The sequence below is a fragment of the Triplophysa rosa genome, linkage group LG8 (genome assembly GCF_024868665.1).
Source record: "Triplophysa rosa linkage group LG8, Trosa_1v2, whole genome shotgun sequence".
Taxonomy (NCBI): Eukaryota; Metazoa; Chordata; class Actinopteri; order Cypriniformes; family Nemacheilidae; genus Triplophysa; species Triplophysa rosa.
In genome coordinates this window covers 10,347,428-10,367,106 of record NC_079897.1, presented here as the reverse complement: position 1 = coordinate 10,367,106, position 19,679 = coordinate 10,347,428, and the positions used below count along the sequence as shown (strand labels likewise).

Here is a 19,679-nt window from a genome sequence, read left to right as displayed (position 1 = left end):
ACTATTAAAAATATTAAGTTTTATTCAACCAAACAGAAATGATTTTTTTATCAAATAAAGCTTTTCTATCATTTTCAACTAACTTTTCAGCCCACAATAGCCAACTGAATTAACCAGTCTTACTAAATGAGCAAAGCTCATTCACATCTTGCATTCTCTGTGGTTCACTTAAATTATTCAATGATCTCTTATATTCGTTAGTGACTGAAAAGTTCAATAGGTTAAATGAATCTGTTCAAATGAGTCATTCGTGTGCGAGTCGTTTTGAACGCAATGTGCATTCATACTGGCGAACTTGCTGTGTACAGTATACGCTGATTCAACGATCCAACTAAAGAGCTAAAGACATTACAATGATGGATGTCATGTTAATTTAAGACATTTCAAGAAATTAAACGTACTTGGATGCAAAACAAACAGCCGTGAAACACAGCTAGCTCTTGTTCTGCAACTCTTTTTAGCGCCTCAGTGTGCTTATAACGAAACACTGTGGCGTAATGCGCAACTGCAGTTACAAATGACAGTGTTAAATGCACGCAGCATTTCTTGTGAAGACACCTGACAGAGAGTCTGAGGCAGAGGTGGGTAGTAACGCGCTACATTTACTTCGTTACATTTACTTGAGTAACATTTTGGAAAAAATGTACTTTTTAAGTAAAATTAAAAGTGTGTACTTTTACTCTTACTTGAGTAAATTTCTAATAGAAAATCTGTACTTTTACTTCGTTACATAACTTACATTGCGTGACGTTCCTTCGTTCCTTCATTTTAAAATATTCTTTTTAAAACGCGTTGTTTATTTCAAGGTTGTCGTCTCTTTTTACGGGCATTCCCGAGTGATCGATTCTTTTGAGTCGATTCTTTTGAAAGCATTAATTGAACAATGGGCAAAACCACTTGAATAGGCTAATGAATCAGTTCAAATGATTTGTTCAGTTCGCAGCACGATCTGAATCATCTGAAGCAGGATTACTCACTCCTCGTAGCGCGAATCTTAAGAAGACGCAGAACACAAAGAGCGTTGGATGAAGTGGATATTAATCTATATCTATACAATCAAAACTGCAAATGTGTCATATTGTTTGCCAGCGGTGATATATGCCCGCCATATGCGCGCACCCGCGCGACCTGTTCGTCAGACACCGCAACATGCGCGTTACCTGTCAGACACAGAGACGTGGGCTTGCAGAAATATACATTTGAAGAACAGAAGGAAGAAAACTTGTTGATGGGCGTGTGGTTCACTGTTTACTGTTTGTTTACAAGTAAGAGCGTTTCACAACACACACGTGACACAACACGAGAAAACATGAGCTTTGTTCAAAAATGTGTAATTCATTTAAGAGAGCACTGCAGATGTTCTAGATCATCTTAGGAAATGCTCTGAGTTTAGTTCATGCTTTAGTTTGACATGGTCTATTATTCTAAATAAGTTGTGTAAACTACATTGACATCCGGACTAGATGAAATTTACAGAAATGCTTGTCTCTTCTGTGTCTGTCTATTCTTTAGTCTCTCTAGTATATTGCAAAGATATCTGCTTATGATAATTAAAAAGATTGATTAAAATGTAATATTAAAATATTGGCGTTAATATTAATTTTATGTAGTAGGCCTATATAATCAGATACAAAGTAACTAAGTAACTAGCTACTTGAGTAGTTTTTTCATTGCATACTTTTTTACTTTTACTCAAGTAATTTTTTAAATAGTGACTTTTACTTTTACTTGAGTAACAATTTCTCTAGTTACTTGTACTTTTACTTGAGTAAAGATTTTGGCTACTCTACCCACCTCTGGTCTGAGGCCGCACGACATTTGACGGAGGCGGCCGCCTCCAATTTCTCTATGCAGGAAAAACCCTGGCTTCACATTCATACAATACATACAACACTTTCGTTATCTTTGCTGTTTTGTACCTTAGCCGGGGAAATTCTTGTATTCTGCATGTTTATTCCAGTTGCAAGATTGAGCGCTTCACTCGTCTGCTCTGTCGGTCCTTCCGCTTTATCATAGCATCAAATGCGCCTCTTAAACCACCGCATTAGGTATTTGGGGGTGGGGGGTGGTTGCAATGATGGATAAGTGAATGGTTGAAGGAGGGGAGACGAAAATGAGTGACTGAATGCAACGCTTGCACCATATAACTGGGCTGCAACTAACGATTATTTTGATAATCGATTAGTTGGGCGATTATTTTTTCGATGAATCGGATAAAAATGTAATTACATCTTTTGCTTATAATAAGTAAATCAGATATGGGAAAAGTATACACAACTGAACTCATTAGCCTTCTCCCAAAATGTTGTGAATGTCTCCATAATTAATACACCTGGTGAGTTGATTCAGGTGTGTCATATTAGAAGCACCTGACAATAGTCTCTCCCAAACATGGGAGCGAGGGCAGGGTCGGCCAAGGAAATTTTTTGTGCCATGAAAAGTGAGATATTTGTCATTCAAATGTAGTGAAGTACAGTAAAAAGTAAACAGAAAAAGTAATACTTAAGTACAGTTCTCAAGTAAATGTACTGCGTTACCCACCTCTGAACTAAATAAACCACCAAATCTGGGTATTTAGCCTATTATGTACTTTGTAAAGTGCAAACGCCACAAATTGGGTTTTACTAATATAATCTTTAATTTTGTCATTTAAAACACCTTTCCCCTTTAAACTTTAAAACTGCGCAGCTTGAAGAGATGCATGCAAAACACGTCTGACTTTAAAACTGCGCGGCACGGAGAGACGCATGCACCGAGAGACACGTCTGATTTTAAAACAGCACAACTTGTGACCACGGAGAGACGCATCCACGGAGAGACACGTGTGACTTTAAAACTGCGCACCTCGCGCTGCACGAAGAGACGCATCCACAGAGAGACACATCTGACTTTCAAACTGCGCAGCTCATGCTGCACGGAGAGACACATCTAAAATGGTAATTTTTAAAGGGAAGAAGATGCACTTGATTTATAACTGCGCAGCTCGCAAGTGACGTCACAGACCAACTAATCTGATTATTATCGATTTTATCGATTAGTTGTTGCAGCCCTATATAACATTTCTGCGCATTAAATTTATAATACACAAGAATGATATATTGATAAGTTTGGCAGTCGCACCGGTGCAACCATTAAGAAAAACTTTTGAAAATTTGGAAAATAGAGTTATGTTGTTTTTGTGATGTCTTGATGTGTGCATGGAACCGTATTGGACAGCTAGTTGTCTCTCACATCACCCTGTTTGACTGTATTAAGGTCCAATGCATAAAGCTGAAGGCAAACCATGGAGCAAAATTGCTTTGTAATGTTATGTAGGGGTGCAATAATTATTAAATTTGACTGATGATAGGGCTCAACGCTTTTTTCTACTGTCCCGGTCGGGCAAGTGATTCAAATTTCCACTGTCCCTGCCAAAATTTCCACTGGCCCTGCCAAAGTTTCCAATGGCCCCACAACAAAAAAGTAATAAATAAATAATATTGTCTAGTTATTTGTTTAGTGGTGCAACAGATCACAAAAATCACGGTTCGGATCATTTTACAGATTTTGGGTCACGGATCGGATCATTTTTTCAGAAGTGCTACGAAAAATCGGTCTATGCTAAGAATAAATTAGCCAGTGTAGCACGTGTGCAGTACAGTTTGTCAGGTGCATTAGACAGAGCAGCGTATTTGTGTGAAGTGCGTTCGTCGTTGTACTTGTTTATGTGTGACATTAATTAATGGGGCACCCAGTGCTCGACATTAACGCTTGTCTGGGACAAGTGAATGTTTTGTATGGGCAAGTGAGAGAGAATTTTACTTGCCCGACCGGACAAGTAACTTGAAAAAAAAAACAATAGTGCGACATGTATGTAGAATAATAAGAATATGTGCATTAGACAGAGCTGCGTGTTTGTATGAAGTGCGTTTGTGTGGTTGTGCTTGTTTGTGTGTGACATTAATCAATGGGGCATCGCACTGTCCATGTAACTTGATGCGGACGCGGAATCCTGTTATTTAAATGTCATCTGGCTGTTCTGCATGTATGTGTGAATTATGTGCACAGTTTAACATACAACACGAGGATTTATCTGCGTCTGCACTGTATGAGGATATGAACTTCATCTCCAGAGTCGCTCTGAGAATTTATTTTACGAGCGTTTTACTGTTTGAGTGAAGCTATCGGCAAACACACAAAAACTCAAGCGTCTTCCCGAAGACCCGTCAAAATAAAAGTCCTGTTAAATTGAACACTCAGACAAAAAATACTGTAGTGTACTGTAGTATTTGCTATTTAAAATTGTAGTGCCCTTGTAGTGAATTGATAAACACTGTATACTATAGTAAAGTTTAAAAACACTGTAGTATCTAAAATTTTTACTGCAGTTTACTATAGTAAACACTATAGTATACTACAGTAATCTATGTGGACAAATATACCACTATTGTACAGTAAAAAAGGAAAAACACAGAACTTAGAAATATTCAAACAAATTTAGGTAATCTAAAAATGATATGGCCCTAATTTATCCATCTGTATGTAACATTAATGTCTTTTGTCAGTTACCTGTCTATTCATGATGAACTGCACTTGCATATTTTTGTTTAATGATGACAACAGATGATTTATACTTGTGCTCCTACTGTTTGGCCTGTGCTACCAAACTTTAAACCTTTCTAGCACCAGTGCTATGTAGGGAGGCAGCGATTACCGAGGTTCACTATTAACCGTGCTTAAAAACGTCACGGTTAATCAGTCGTAAAGGCTCCGTTACACCGTGTGTTTCTGTTGCACGGAACGGAACTGTTGCAACTTGCACAAAATGAAAACAAAGTTACACCAGTGCTGCACCAGGTCTTAAAGAGCCGTGCTTATCAGAAACACGGAGGCCACGACACACACTAGATTAACATGGAAGGGAGACCAAACAGTGCAAAGGCAAGAACGAACATTTTATATGCCAATGTTAACTTATCCGCTAATGCCAGCTGCTGCATAACGTGAAATACAACATAAAGTAACAGTTAAGCCAAAAGAAGTGTTATAGTCGTATTGTATATTAAAAGATTGAATGACATGCTAAAGATCAAAGCAAGTATGAATTGATTGAAAAATGATTGATGAAATGTAAGACAGTTTCTGTAATATGTCTTTTTGAAAGATATTTCTCATTCAGTCTCAAGCAAAGAGTGCAGCTCTGTTCTTCAAACAGGCATGATGCCATAAGCCAATAGCGCTTCAGTGTGAGCCCTGTCAGAGTGTTTCATTGGTTGAATGTACTTAATGAATACACCCTACTGAACGAGTCATTTAAATCAAATGAGATTGAATGAACTAGTACATGTGTTCATGGTCTAATATTCTCTGTGTTGCAACAATGCATATCCAGTAGTTACTGAACTTTTCTGAAAAATAAAGGTAATGACGTGGTTTAATTTCATTCTAAGGTCAAGTAAATGATGTAAAAACAGTTAAATCTTTGTTTGGAACATTTAATTACACATCATGCAATTCATTACATTACTTAATTTAGCCTAGATTACAGCAAAATGGTTCATATTAGTACATCATTCTTGCGCATGAAATGTATTTTGATTTTGCACCAGTAAATGTGGCGCAAAGACTTAGTCAAAAGAAGAAAACACAGGCTATCACACCAGCATCAGCACTGGTTCGAAGCACTGGTTTGAATACCCAAGACATTCTGTAGAGTTAATTAATATTTCAAAACTGATTTCGCTTCATACACTGTGAATTACAATAACTGAGAAAACTATTGCTAAAAATAGAACAGAGACTTGAGATGTGACTTGGACTCCACCTCAGAGACTTGAGACTTGACTTGGACTTGGACCTCCGAGACTTGTGAACATGTCTGACAGACAGTATTAGTTTGTTTATATTAAAGAGACCTTTTCTATTATTAATTTGTTTTAAAATTGCAGTTTAGTTTTTGTTATATGAAATAAAACATAATTTTACTATACAAAGAAACGTGAAGCATTTAAGAAATAATGCAAGGGAAGTTTGTAAAAATAAATCGTGAGTAAATCGTGAATCGCATCGCATCGAGATCAGAATCGTGAATCGCATCGCATCGTGAGCTGAGTGAATCGTTACATCCCTATGTAACATTAATGTCATTTGTCAGTTTCCTGCCTTTTCATGTGATGAGCTACTCTTGCATATTTTTTTAATGATGACAACAGACGTTTTATACTTGTGCTACAACTTTTTGGCCTGTGCTAAAAAACTTTAAAGGTGCAGTGAACTGGCCGTTTTTATTGTTTTACACTATTGTCTGATGTCCACTTATGACGTTTGCGTGGTTTTTACATTCGAAAACATCAAAATCAATAAGTAATAGGCTATTTTCTACCCTGGTTTTGAGGCCGGCTGGAGAAACGCTCGGTTTGTAAGGGCGGGCCGCATAGAAGACTTGGAAGTAAACACCCACTGCTATGATTGGATAGCAGCTTGCGTAGTTGACTTAGTTGGAGCCTTCTGTGAATTTGGTTAGACACGTAACGGTACGTAACTTGATTTTACTCAAATTTACGGACTTATTTCCCGGATGTGATGGCAAGGCTTTGCGTATAGTTTGTATAGCCTATAGTTGTAGGGTGTTTAGTGATATACAGTATGACCGTACATGTCAGCATTTAAGACCTGCGAACCGGACATAAGATCACCGCGATCGCGGGTCTCAAATGTTATAGTTTTCATGATAAATAAACAAACGATAGACTCGCGGCCAAAATGACCCAGCACCAGAAATAATATCAAAACACTTCAAAACAGCCTCCATTATTCGCAAACGGTGGATAAAACCTTAAAAAATGATATATGAGCCCGCCAAATCACAGAGATGCCAATTACAATTATTACAAATGACTAGAGGTCCCCAGGTAATACTATCAGGGCATATCAAGCGATCTCTAACAAAGCAATAGTGACGCATAGTAGAAATATGTTTTACTCGCTTAAGATTGCTGCGCCATTCCTATCGGATCCAATATTGATGGCACAGCACTGCTTTTTAATTTTAGTCTCTCCGCGAAGACTTGATCAAGGAATCTGCGTTGAAATGAAGCGAACAGACGCTGAACGTTTTCCCCACGTGAGCTGGAACGTCTTTAAAAATGAACTTCAACCACGCATTCCTACTGTCGGAATCCGAAGGAAGGTTATGCAGCGACTGTGTTCTTCCACAACCAGGCACTGCACAATATTTTGCGATCTTTAACGGCATGATGCTTACACTCGCTCTATCTGGTTCCGTGCAGCTTGTGTTCAGTACTGTCATGTGTGAACTAGTGGGCAGGGCTCGAGAAGTAGGCGTTGATATTCTTCTGTGGAGGCGGTGTTCAACCTATCTATAGGTGCATTCCAGGACCTGCCGTTCGCTGAGCCTCGTGTCAATAACAGTTATTATTTCAGTAACAAGGGCGTTTTCAGGTCTGACACTTACAGGATGTTCGCTTGAATACGATTCCCTCTTATATAACAAAAGCTCGGGTTAAAATCTGTAGCACCTAGGGCTGTCATAATTATGAAATTTGTCTGACGATTAATTGTCTAGTAAATCATTGTGATTATGACGATTAATTGTCTGTTTTAGAGCTTTGACATTTAATTCTCATACATTTTTGATTCAGCTTTGAAATGACCATATTGTTCTGAATATAAGACTGTTTTTTTTCTTGGAAAACATCGGAAAATATTTTTAAGGTGTAGGCTTTTACCTGTCAATAATACAACCGCCAAATACTTGTAAATTAAATAAATTGATCAGGAGTGAATTGAAGCCACCATTAAAATGCTATCAGTCATAGAAATGCTTCTATTCTGTTTTTTTCTCATTTACAACACTACAATAAAGTTTTACTTCTGTGTTAATGAAATTTTGGTAGACTAGTTTTCACACTGAGATTAGCCTAAATAATATTAAATTGTACTGCAGGTTATTTTTTATGGTATATGCTTTAGTTTTTATTGTGTTGTGGTGGTACATTTTACAAGTATTACCATGCTTTAGTTACAATAAATACACTAACATATGTAATGTGCAGGCACTACAGCTCCCCCTAGTGTCTTCTATAGAGATGTGCAATAATTGCAATGATCTGAAACCATCGCGATGAGACGATTATTTAATAATCGTGACAGCCCTAGTAGCACCACTGTAGACGTCTGCCCGGTTAACCGAAAATATCTATCACGTGATTTATGCACAACTTGTGAGTGAAGTACGGTAAAATGCTGCTGCATCCGAAAGCCAGAGGGCGCTCTCGTGCAGAAACTCCAAATACGCACTGCAGAAGAAGACCATAACACACGTAGTTCTAGGAAATGCCTAAGGACATGTTTTTATCACTGATCCTCAATCCTCCTCAGGTATTTTCATGATAATAAAGTATATTTATAATGATCATGTTTGACGGGTATTGCTTTTTTAAATGCACATTATAAGCGACTCAAACTCGCACTGCTTTTAGATCGAGCAGCATTTCCTACTGATCCCAGAGACGTGCTTCACGGATAAGCTACGCATCAATAAAATGATCGATACCTTGCATCATCGCAGCCAGCTCGGTTTCAGCAGGATTTAGTGGTAACCGTGGTTAACCGGGCACATGTCTACACCACTGCTATGTGCAAAAAAAGTTAACGCACAGCCCTGGTTTTGCCTATGTAATCTTAATAAATAAGGTTATTATATCATTAAAACTATTAGCCTTACTTACAGAAATTTCAAATGAAGACATATAACCAGTAAGTGATAAAATGAGAACAAGTAATCAAAGTATTTTGTAGCAAATATACAAAAACAAATAATCAGTGTTTGAATGAAATATAGATTAAATTTACTATAATAATTTACTAAAAAAAACTTACTATAAGTTATAATTTAATAAGTCATGTGCTGTTCTGACTCAGGGCGTACTCACATTTAGTTGTTCTCAACTGTGCCCAAGCGCGATTGTCCTTGTTCAGATTCATTTAAGTAATAAGGGATTACTTTTACAAGGATATTTGCTAATATGGGCATTTTGGCATCATTTATGTATGTCTGTTTAGGAGTAAGAAGACATGAAAGAGAACTCAATTCAGTATTTTGCACGTTGTCTGAGTTGCGGCTTTCCGGCCACGCGCATATTTTGCATACCCCATGAGAACAGAATCGAGTTCTCTTTTGCGTTTACTATTTAAATAGCCAAGGCATAAAAACATGCATATTATAAACTTTTGTTACGTTACAGCACTGGCCCGACTGGGCAAGTGACATGTCTGTCAACTTCCCCGAGGGTCTCTCATGCTGGCCCCTGGCCACTGGCCAGTCCTTATTGTTGAGCCCTAAAAATGGTTCCAAACATAACTGCAACAGCGTTTTCATTCAATTATTTTCATTATTGTCATGATGGACATGCCCTGCCCCCCATTTATGGCCCAAGTTCTCGAGTACTCATTCTTCAGACCTATCGAGTTCTCAACCTAAAAAAAATTGTATCCCTTGAGTTCAGTTACACTTCATACGGATACCGTTCCAGCTGTATTTCGCTTTTCTTCTACTCTCTAAATACAAATACATACTCTATTTTAATACAGCTGCACAATAATGCACAATAGCAGAAATTTGTCATTCAGTAAAAAAATGTAGCTGTTTCTAGTTGCCATGAATACTCATTGTCTTCTCCTTGCAGCGGACGCCAGTCACAGGCTGAATCTCTTCTACCTTGCTAATGATGTCATTCAGAACTGCAAGAGGAAAAACGCCATCATTTACAGAACCACCTTCGCTGACGTTCTGCCAGACGCCGCCCTGTTGGTCAAGTTAGTGAATTACAAGTGTGAATGAATGTGATTATTGCAGTGCTTTCGAAATTCTCGCCTCACTCTGTGTTTGTTTTGTAGGGATGCTAAAGTGTGTAAGTCAGTGGACAGGATCTTCAGCATTTGGCAGGAGAGGAACGTTTATCCTGAGGAGTTGATCTCTGAGCTGAAGACCAGCCTGCAGAAGAAGGAGAAAGAGAGAGAAAAGGAAAAAGAGAAAGTAAAGGAGAAAGAGCAGCCTTCTCCTGGTTAGTTTCTGACCTACACACATCCATTTTCAGTTTAGCTGAGCTTTAAAAGCCCTTCTTCATTTTAGTCTGTCCCTTAAGACTTCTTTTAGGTACTTAAAAGTAATAGTCCAGCCCAAAATAAATATTCTGGTACCATAAACTTTCCCATGTTGATCCAAACCCCTGTATACTACAAAAATACAAAGAATACAACGCACAGAACTCAAAGGAAGAATGCCTTTTAACCTTGTTCTGTCTTCCCTTTTCCAGCTCCAGTGAACCCCAAAACTGCCTTGAAATCAAAAATTGTTGCAGAGTTTGTTGTAAGTCATTGTCTCTACTGTTTTCACTTTTGTCAAGTTATTATTTATGTAATTAAATAATGTGTTGTCTATCAGCCGCATGACTTTATAGAGCATTTAGCATTATACAAGCGTTCACTGGAGGAGAGTGATTTGAGAGAGAAACAGTTAGCTGCTCTCCGAGTGGACGTCTGCAGCACCGAGGCCCTGAAGAGACTGAAAGGTAACTTGTCATTTGAACAAAACATTTTAACTGCCTGAAGAGTGGATGGGGAAAAGCGAGCGTGTTCTCTCTCTCCCACAGATAAAGCTGGAGGCAACAAGTTCTCAAAAGACTTTGAGGAGGGAGGTTCAAAACTACAAGAATTTGTGACATTCCTTGAGGGTCAGGTGAAGGCAGGACCCTCGCTGCAGGATGCTTTGGGAAACGCAGACATCTTTTATGAAATGCAGTATAAAGAAGTTAAAATTGTTGCCAATGTGAGTCAGCTTCTTGATTTCCTAGTTAATTTCTTAACTAATTTGTGAATGGAATCCCTCATGGCAAATAAAATGGAAATATAAATTGATTAATGATTAATATTTTAATTTTAATAATAAATGGGAAAAAAAATGTTTGTTTTTTTACTAATTTATTGTCCAGAACTGATCGTCCCAGTCTGGTGGTTTTGAAAAGAAATAGCATGTTTCTTATAAAAAAAACATACAGCCCTAATCAGTGCTATAATCAACTGAACATATATTTAGATTCCCTCTAACCTCTCACTGCTTCTTATAGGCTTATAAGGCTTTCGGCAATCGTGTTTCTGGTCTGAAGCGTAAACTGGATGCTCTAAAGGCCACTCTGCCCAGTCTGGATGACTCTCCCATCCCATCTCCCTCTGAGGACGCCCCCTCTCCTACCGGCTCTGAGTCGCCTTTCCACGGCTTGAGCTCCAGGATCAGCGCGGGTCCCGGGGTCAGAGACAGAGAAAGAGGGTTGGAGCAGCAGAAAGACAATAGAGACATTGAGGACATGGACATGTCTGAGGAGGAGGAAACAACAGCAAACACTAGTATCATTGGTGAGAGACAGCACATGGGATGTGGAGGAAAATAAAAGTACTGCTACTTATTGTTCATTTGATCTATGGGTAATTTACAGATACAAAGAACTTTCTGTTCCCTCATGATGATTTTAGGGAAGGCATTTCAACAAATGCAAGGTCTAAAATATTTCATGACCCTTGTACAGTAATTACATTTTCTCTTAATTTTCAATTGTTTTTATAGATTTGTTTGGGAGTCTTGAAGGGATTCATTTACCATGCCCACTCAGACTTCTTAAATTGCGAGGTTATAAAATAAAAATGTAATGTTTAATTGTGTTGTTCCTGTTGTCTAGTTGATGGGAGGAAGGAGAAATTGTCCAAGACAAATGCAGCAGCCACAAAAAGCTCTCCAGTCACCACTTCCAAACCACCACAAACTTTGGCAACTCCAACAAAGACAGTATCTGGGTCTGTAACCAATCAGACATCCCCTGCAAATACCACACCCAACACACCTGGGCCTGCCCCTGTGGTTAGCCCCTCCCCCCTGCAGGTAAACCTGGCCAACGTGGATCTGGGCAAGATCAGCTCCATTCTGAGCTCCCTCTCCAACGCAATGAAGACAACAGGTGTGTTTCCATGGCAGTTTTTTGTATATTCTGTGTATTTTGCAACTAACTGAAAGTATATTACATTAAAGTACATTGTTTTTATCTTTTGCCTTTTTTATGAAAATGTATAATGTGATTTATCCTGTGGCTGACAGCTTTGTTCAAAACTTGTACAATACTTTGGGAACCAAGGGATCTTACTGTTGTGTCTGTAGCCATTAAAGCTACTTAAGTGTTTTAATCTTTTTTTTCTGACTCAGGTGTCAGTCCTGTGTCTCGTCCTTCCCCTGGTACACCCACTACACCATCCAGCCATGCATCATCCTCAAAAGCTCCTTCAGCCCCTGGTGGCGTTCCCTCATCCAACCCTCTGGCCAGCATCCTGTCCAAAGTGGACATCTCACCCGGGAACATCTTGAATGTTCTAGCTAAATCACAGACTCACAGCTCCAACCGGCAGGGTAGGACACATTACTGGTACACAGTTAACTGAAGCCAACACATGCCGGATTCAAATTAGTTACATTTAGGTAAAGAGGAGCTGTACCGGTGTGGCTAGAAAGTACCAGTCAGGAAGACTGCCAGGATGGCAACCATAATAGTTCTGATTCCAAAGAATATCGAATTTGAGTAATAGAACACAAACTTTTCCCCTACTTGTTAAAAAGCCATATGCTGAATTTTTTTAAACAAACTTTTTGATATGTTTAATCTCTCTTGCAGGTTTATCTTCTCTCCTTTCCTCAGCTCGTTCTGGCTCTCTCAGCACTACAGACGCCCTCCCCTCTTCATCCACATCCTCTTCATCCACTTCAACTGTTGCTCCAACAGTGACCTCCCCCATAACCACCCCAACAACACCGAAGCCCATGAGCAACAATTTCAAGCGAGAGTCTGAGCAAGAGAAAGGTAAAGAGTGGGAGAAGATGAAAGAAAAGGAACGCGAAAAAGAAAGGAAAGAAAAGGAGGCACAAAGTGCAAGAGAGGCTGCTGTTTCTGCTCCAGCAGTGCCCAGCTTGGAGTCTAAGATCAACAGTTTCCTTCAGGGAAATCCTGGTTTTGGCGCACTTGGGCTTGGCCTGGATGATGTGGGAAGCAATAGCCCACTTCTTGTCGGTGGGGATAACCTGGATGGCACCCCTGTCCGAGATGAAAGCGGTAGCACCCCTACCCAGGATGAAATCATGGACACACCCCATGTCCTCAGTGACCCTCAAAGTGCAGGGTTACCTGGAGATCAAAATCTTTCACCTACAGCATATCACAATGATCCCTGGGATGCTGTTATCACTCCACGAGAGAATGAGCGGAAAGACAGAGATTACCGCACACCACCATCCTCCAGACTTGCCATCTTCAGCCCAAATGCTGCTAAACCAGTTAAGGCCATGACCAAAACCAAAGAAGAAGTGCTGAAGAGAAAAATAGTAGGACAGAACGTTACATCAGCTTCCACGATGCAAGATCAGAAAATAAAGGGAAAGACGGACGGTTCTAGTGGGAAAAGTGCAGCTTCCCGCAAACCAAGTGGTGGTGAGGATGGGATGGAGACGAAAACCTCTGCTAATAATGGAGAGCCCTACCATCGCATTGAGACTCTTGTTTCTTCAACCTCCAATGAGGGGGCGCCAATCGAGACCCTCGATTATGGCAACCGCATCCAAACGGTGGAAAGCATTCGCGTGACTGGAAGAGGCTTGAGGAGAGGGAGCAGTTCTGGTGCTAGAGTGGGTGGAGCCTGGTATGAAGAGGAGGAGTTTATGGAAGCACCACCTCCACACCAATCTGACAGCCATGGCTCTGAGAATTCAGAGAAGTTAAGATTGGCCCCTCCTCTTCCTCCCCATCCACCTCCTCCAACTCATCTTCCACCTTCGCTGCAGTACCCACCTCCGCCGTATGCTAATGAAGACCCTATCCGACCTCCTCTTACTCATGCCATTCATCAGCACCACCCTCCATTCTTTTCCTCCCCTTCCATTCCTCTAATTCCACCACCCCCACCACCACCCATCCCACAAGCCCCACCCCCTCCCAGAGACTTCCCCCTCTCCCCAACCTCCACCGTCATGGTTGGTGGCATCCTTGTACCCATAGATCGTGTTCTACCTTTTCCACCCCATAATCTCCGTCAAGAAGGAATGGAGCGTGGGGTTGGCAGTAGTGGTAGTGTCCTTTCAAGGGGCAACAAGTCCCAACTCTCTTCCTTACTAGGTGAACCCCCTCGGCCAGGTACAGTAAAAGAGCAGTTTTCCCTGCACCACGCCCCACCTCTTCATCGCCCTGGAACCCCTGGAGTTCCCCCACCACTCCTGGGCAGAATTCGAGAGGGCCCCACCCCACCGTCACCCTCTACCCCAACCACACCTACTCTTCCCTCTCCAGCTGGAGAACCACGCCCACTCCTGTCTATCCCCAGCCGCCAATCTGTCAACACCCCAAATCAAAGACCCCGCCGCCCGTCCTCTCCTCAGCCCTTTCTGCACTTCCCAAACCAGCATCGCACGTTTCGGTCTCCTCACTTTTCCAGAGGGACACCATCTTCCCTTAATCGGGATTCCCTACAGCCAGGTGCGAAGCGCCCTGCTGCCGGTTTCGGTGGAGGCCCTTTTAACACACCCAAAAGACCATTCATGCCCCCTCGTTATTAGTGGCTTAGAATGAGTGCTAAACACTCTACACAACCTGCCATAGGTAGTGCAGTACAAGCTAGCATCACCTGCGGATTGCAGAGTGAGACTTATACCGCATGTACGTAGAAATGAGCCAATACGCCAAGCCCGAGAGCAGCCACATGTTACAGCACTTCCCCTGTAAGAGGAAGAAACGTTTTCAAGTAGTCTAGGAATGAACTAGGAGGAGAATACGAAGATCCAGAAACATCTGTGGAATATGAAGGAAATCAAAAGGTGGTTATCTTGTTCAGTTCCACTTGGTGTAATTTGTGAGAATGAATGTGGTTTGCATGGGTGTGTGTGGTCAGATAACCTGACAATTTGTAAATAGAAATGTGTATCGAGTCTTTCCTCCCAGTAACTGTTTTTCCTTTACTTTCTCACCCTATAACACTTGATTTTCTGTGGTTTCCAATGTTAAACACTTTTCTGCTGTTGATAGGTCACAGAGGACTGTATTTCGTCTGTTTAACCTCTGTTACACTCTCACTGTGAGCAAGTGAGCCAGTGAATTCGCATTTTTTTCTTTTTCTTGAGTGATTAAATTATTGTTGTAGACTAAATACAGTAACTGGGCAACCATGATGGCTTGTAGTGACCTTTATGCTCCTTGCAACCACTTTGTCAGCCTTCACCAAGATGTGAAGAGTTTGGCACAATTTCCTTAGTTAAAGTTAAAATATTAATAGCATAGCCACTCACTTGTTCAAAGTGCTTTTCAATAGTCATCTTGCGTTTTATTTTCAATAGTTCTTCCATGTATTCTTATTAATAAAAGCATTGTGATTGGAAACGTGAACGAAAGGAAGAAGACTGTCTTTACAGGTGGTGTCATGCTTTATTCAAGAACAAATGTACCTTTTTTTATTTATTATGTTCTCCTGTTAAGTCCTATAACCTGATTAGATGTGTTTCATATGTTAACAAACAGCTTTAAATAGCTTCATTTGGTAGTTGAGGAAGTTTTGTTTGGTTTCATTCATTAATTTTCTGCACTATATCTGATTGTTCATCTCTTTTTTTTTTTCAAATTTCAAATCGGTCCATTCTTCAATTTAAGACCATACGTTTAAAACATCATGTTCAGATGATTCAAATTGTGAGTTTGTGAGTGTTCTAGACACAAGAGTGACACTATCATGGATTGCATCTTCAGATTGTGATGTCACTTTTGCAATGTTTGTAAAGCTACAGCACACAGAACATCCTGCAATGTAGATACACTGCTATTAAGCAAAAGCGTGACTTGTCGCAATCTAATTGTGAATATAAACTGTACATTGTTGTAGTGCTTATGCATTGTGTAAGAAAAACTAGTTCTTTTCTTGAAATGCTGAAACGTTGATTATTTAAGGAGCATGGTATGGTGTCGTCTTTTGTACATTCGCATTCACTTTAGAGGGTTCTTCACAAGGAGCATTTAAGAGACCTTTACACTTATTTAACAATATTTGTTTTATTGCTTGTTTATCACAAACATTCAGAATTAATCTGACACATGCATTAATGTTACATTATCTATTATGGCAGAAGTGTAACAGTGGTCACTATAATCTCACCACAGGTTAGTGTTCAACCCATCTGACAAATGTGGATTTTTTCATGCTAAATGGGAAAAGAATACCAAAACCCTAATAATAAGCCACTATTCTTGGTTCTGCAACAATTAAATGTTTCTCATACAACAGATTTTTACAACGCCATTATGGCTGGTAAAAAGTAAAGAGAAAGTAAACCTCAACTCGTGATTTTAACCTCTTAGGAAATACACAGTTTGTTACAACTGTAGATTTTGGTTTGGTGTAAAGGGTTGATGGTAAACTGTGTAATAATGATACTAAACAATCAAATCTTTAACAACTGCAAGTACTACTTTTTTATTTTTGCAAATTCCTCTATATTTAAGAAATATTATGTACAACACTAACCTCCATGATGTGAATTACGTTTACAGTTATTATATTGGATTCTTATTTAAAATGGTTGGATGTGTCTACATAATCGGCCCATATAGTCATATATGTCAATCTTCACAAAGCCTGCATATCTGAATCAGAGCACAAGTGTCTCCCTCACTTTCTGTGACAACCCTGAATATAATCAAACAATTGTAATATAGAACTAACGTTAGATGCTGTATTGTATACAGTATTTGACTTGTAGTCGAGGGCAAATGGATTGCATTGATATAAGAGTTGCACATTTGTGAACATTTGGTTAACTTCTAGATCTTCAAATAGAGACTGGATATATTATCCTCAACCCAAAGTCAAGCTAATCTTGCCATTCGATTATTGAAACTGTGCTATTCGTAAATGCATCTGTAAGTACCACCGTGATGCAATTTAATTGTACTGATATTCAGATTCCTTCTGTTATCTTGGTCATGGAGAAACTGTAAGCATTTTATTGTATACATACTGAGTTTTACCTGTTCGACTGACATATTTGTCATTCGCAAACATTTTACGAATCATCTAAATTTGGAAATTGCGTTTCCTTGCAGACACTTTAACTGATAGTATTTGAAGTCCTGTGAAGCGCATTCGGTTACACAAACGTGTGTGGTGATACGCTCGAATTTTTGTTGGCATCACTCTCTCGATTTACGAATTGTGTGCATTTTGTGTGTTCATGTCGTACCGCAGAGATTTTTCCAGTTCAACCGCAGAACAGGTTAATGCAGTCAGATATGTTAAAAGTACAATATTTAAATTGGGCTTGTTACTCTGCATACATTAACTCACGTTTTTGGTTAGAAATCGACGTAGTGCATCGTTGATAAACAGTAACTGTTTTAAGGGATGTGTAAACGTTTGTGTGATTAAAATGCATTGTGTATTAACCGAGGAAGGGAGGGCCAGTGCATTTAGGTGTCATTTAGGGAGTTGCGCATGACGCTCTATTGGCGTCCTCTGTCATTGGTTGTTTCTGGACTCGTCACATGTTTCTCTGCGAATCCTGTTGCTCGGTGTGTCGTGATGTAATCGTTCCGGTAAAATGGCGGCCCTCTGAGCGAGGATAACGTTTGATGTTTTGAGGAGAAATTAGGGATTGTCTTTGAGTGTAAAATGGTGTTACCGTTGTTGTTGAGATGGCCCGTCTGTCAGGCGGCAGTGAGAGCAGTGGTCCGGAGCAGCAGACGGTACAGCAGCGAGGTCTGCGCGGATTATGTACATATAACATGAAGAGCTCTTATGTGTGTGTGAATGTCAGATGCTGTAACATGCAGCAACAGTAAAGTGATGCTTTGACACTGACAGCAGTCTGGAGTGTCAGCGTTATGCTCAAACATTTCTTATGTGATCAACATTGAGTGTTTCACACATGATCAAAGAGTAATAGCGTAATATATATGTCATATATAAAATTGTGATGAAGCCCTGGCTTCTGCAACTTTCTAACGGAGTTATTTCCTTTCTAGTAATCGCGTGTGTGGGGGGTTTAATTTACTAGTTAAATTAAGTTTCACTCTTTTGTGTTTCTTTAACTAACGTAACTAACACTAACAGTCATGTTTCAACACATTGTATTACATTTTGTTGTCTTATGCTAAAGTTCTTAAATTATATTTTTGTTTATTTACAGATATAAAGTATGTATATGTGTAATTGCTATATCATTTGCTATATTTTATATAATATTCATATTTAGAAAAATTATAAGCAGCCAACAATATTCAAAAATAATGCCATAATGCAGGGTGTAGCTACATAATTCCCACACCATCTTTTTTATCATGAATTTATGACTTTACTATTTTATACAGTTGAGAATAATAGTAATAATAAGCAATAAGTGGGTGTGTCTAGACTTTGACTTGAAGTGAATATTCAAAGTGCTCTATGAAAGTTCTCTTATGAGTTAACTGTAATATAACTAGTATATATTGTATACATTCTATTCAGGAACTTCACAAATACAAAGTAATTCATTTTTTTCTCCTAAAAATTTCACAATAAGTGGTATATGGAGAGTTCATTTGTAAAAACGGATAACTCGGTTTATAAAAAAAATAAAAAATCATGTTTTTTTATTGTTTATTCCAAGTAATATAAATCAAACTGATTAGGGCCTGGTTTCACAGACACGGTTTATCTTAAACCAGGACTATGCCTTAGTTGAATTAAGATATTTATGTTGTTTTTATAAAAATGCCTTAGAAGAATACATTACTGGTGTGCATCTTGAGACAAAACAATGGTACTAACATATTTTAAGATATTTCTGGGCAAGTTATATTCAGGTAAAACAGGTCAAACATTCATTTTAGTCTGGGACTAGCCTTAAGCCTTGTCTGTAAAACCGGGCCTAGGTTAAGTAATAATAACTCTAAAAAATACAGCTAACTAACAATAAAAACATGATAACATTCAAAAAAACATATAAATTGTATATTTTTAACGGACTTCATTGTTTTTTGCAAATAAACTCATATTAATTTTTTTCCTGTGGTTTTGAGACTGGCAGTGTTTCATACTGTTTCTGAATTGTATTTTTTCTTTTTCCTCACATTTATCTTTTACGTTTGGTAGGCATAACGGGATTGATACTCCAAAGGTTTACACAGTTTGTGTATAAGCGTTATTGCCCGGTTTCACAGACAAACCTTGAGCCTAGTCCTAGACTGAAATGCAAGTTTGAGCAGTCTTAACTGAAAATAACTGTGACATATCTAAAAATGTGTCTGTGTCATTGTTTTGTGTCAAGATCCACACTAGTAACGTTTCACTAAGGTATTTTTTATAAAAGCTACTTAAATATCCTAATTTAACTAAGACATAGTCCTGACTTAAACTAAGCTCTGTCTGTGAAACTGAGCCTATGGTTTCACAGACTAGGTTTAAGGCTAGTCCCAGACTAAAATGAATGTGCGACCTGTCTTAACTCAATATAACTTGCCCAGAAATATCTTAAAATACATCAGTATCATTGTTCTGTCTCAAGATGCACACCAGTAATGCATTCTTCTAAGGCATTTTTATAAACGCGTCATAAATATCTTAATTCAACT

The 19,679-nt window shown here is 39.1% G+C and overlaps 1 protein-coding gene across 2 annotated transcripts in view; it reads left to right on the top strand.

Moving 5' to 3' along the window:
• Positions 1-19,679, top strand: part of LOC130557457 (threonine--tRNA ligase 2, cytoplasmic-like) — an 86,682-nt gene that overhangs the window by 50,397 nt on the left and 16,606 nt on the right. Inside the window, exons 2-10 of one of the 2 annotated variants that reach the window (XM_057339200.1) lie at positions 9,687-9,816; positions 9,898-10,064; positions 10,317-10,369; positions 10,445-10,571; positions 10,653-10,828; positions 11,127-11,412; positions 11,733-12,008; positions 12,251-12,451; positions 12,714-14,899. In XM_057339200.1, coding sequence (XP_057195183.1) covers positions 9,687-9,816; positions 9,898-10,064; positions 10,317-10,369; positions 10,445-10,571; positions 10,653-10,828; positions 11,127-11,412; positions 11,733-12,008; positions 12,251-12,451; positions 12,714-14,641 — 3,344 coding nt within the window. In that variant the 3' untranslated portion in view covers positions 14,642-14,899. Of the gene's footprint in view, positions 1-9,686; positions 9,817-9,897; positions 10,065-10,316; positions 10,370-10,444; positions 10,572-10,652; positions 10,829-11,126; positions 11,413-11,732; positions 12,009-12,250; positions 12,452-12,713; positions 14,900-17,496; positions 17,824-19,679 lie in introns of those variants that run through there. The other variant, XM_057339201.1, reaches the window with a different exon arrangement.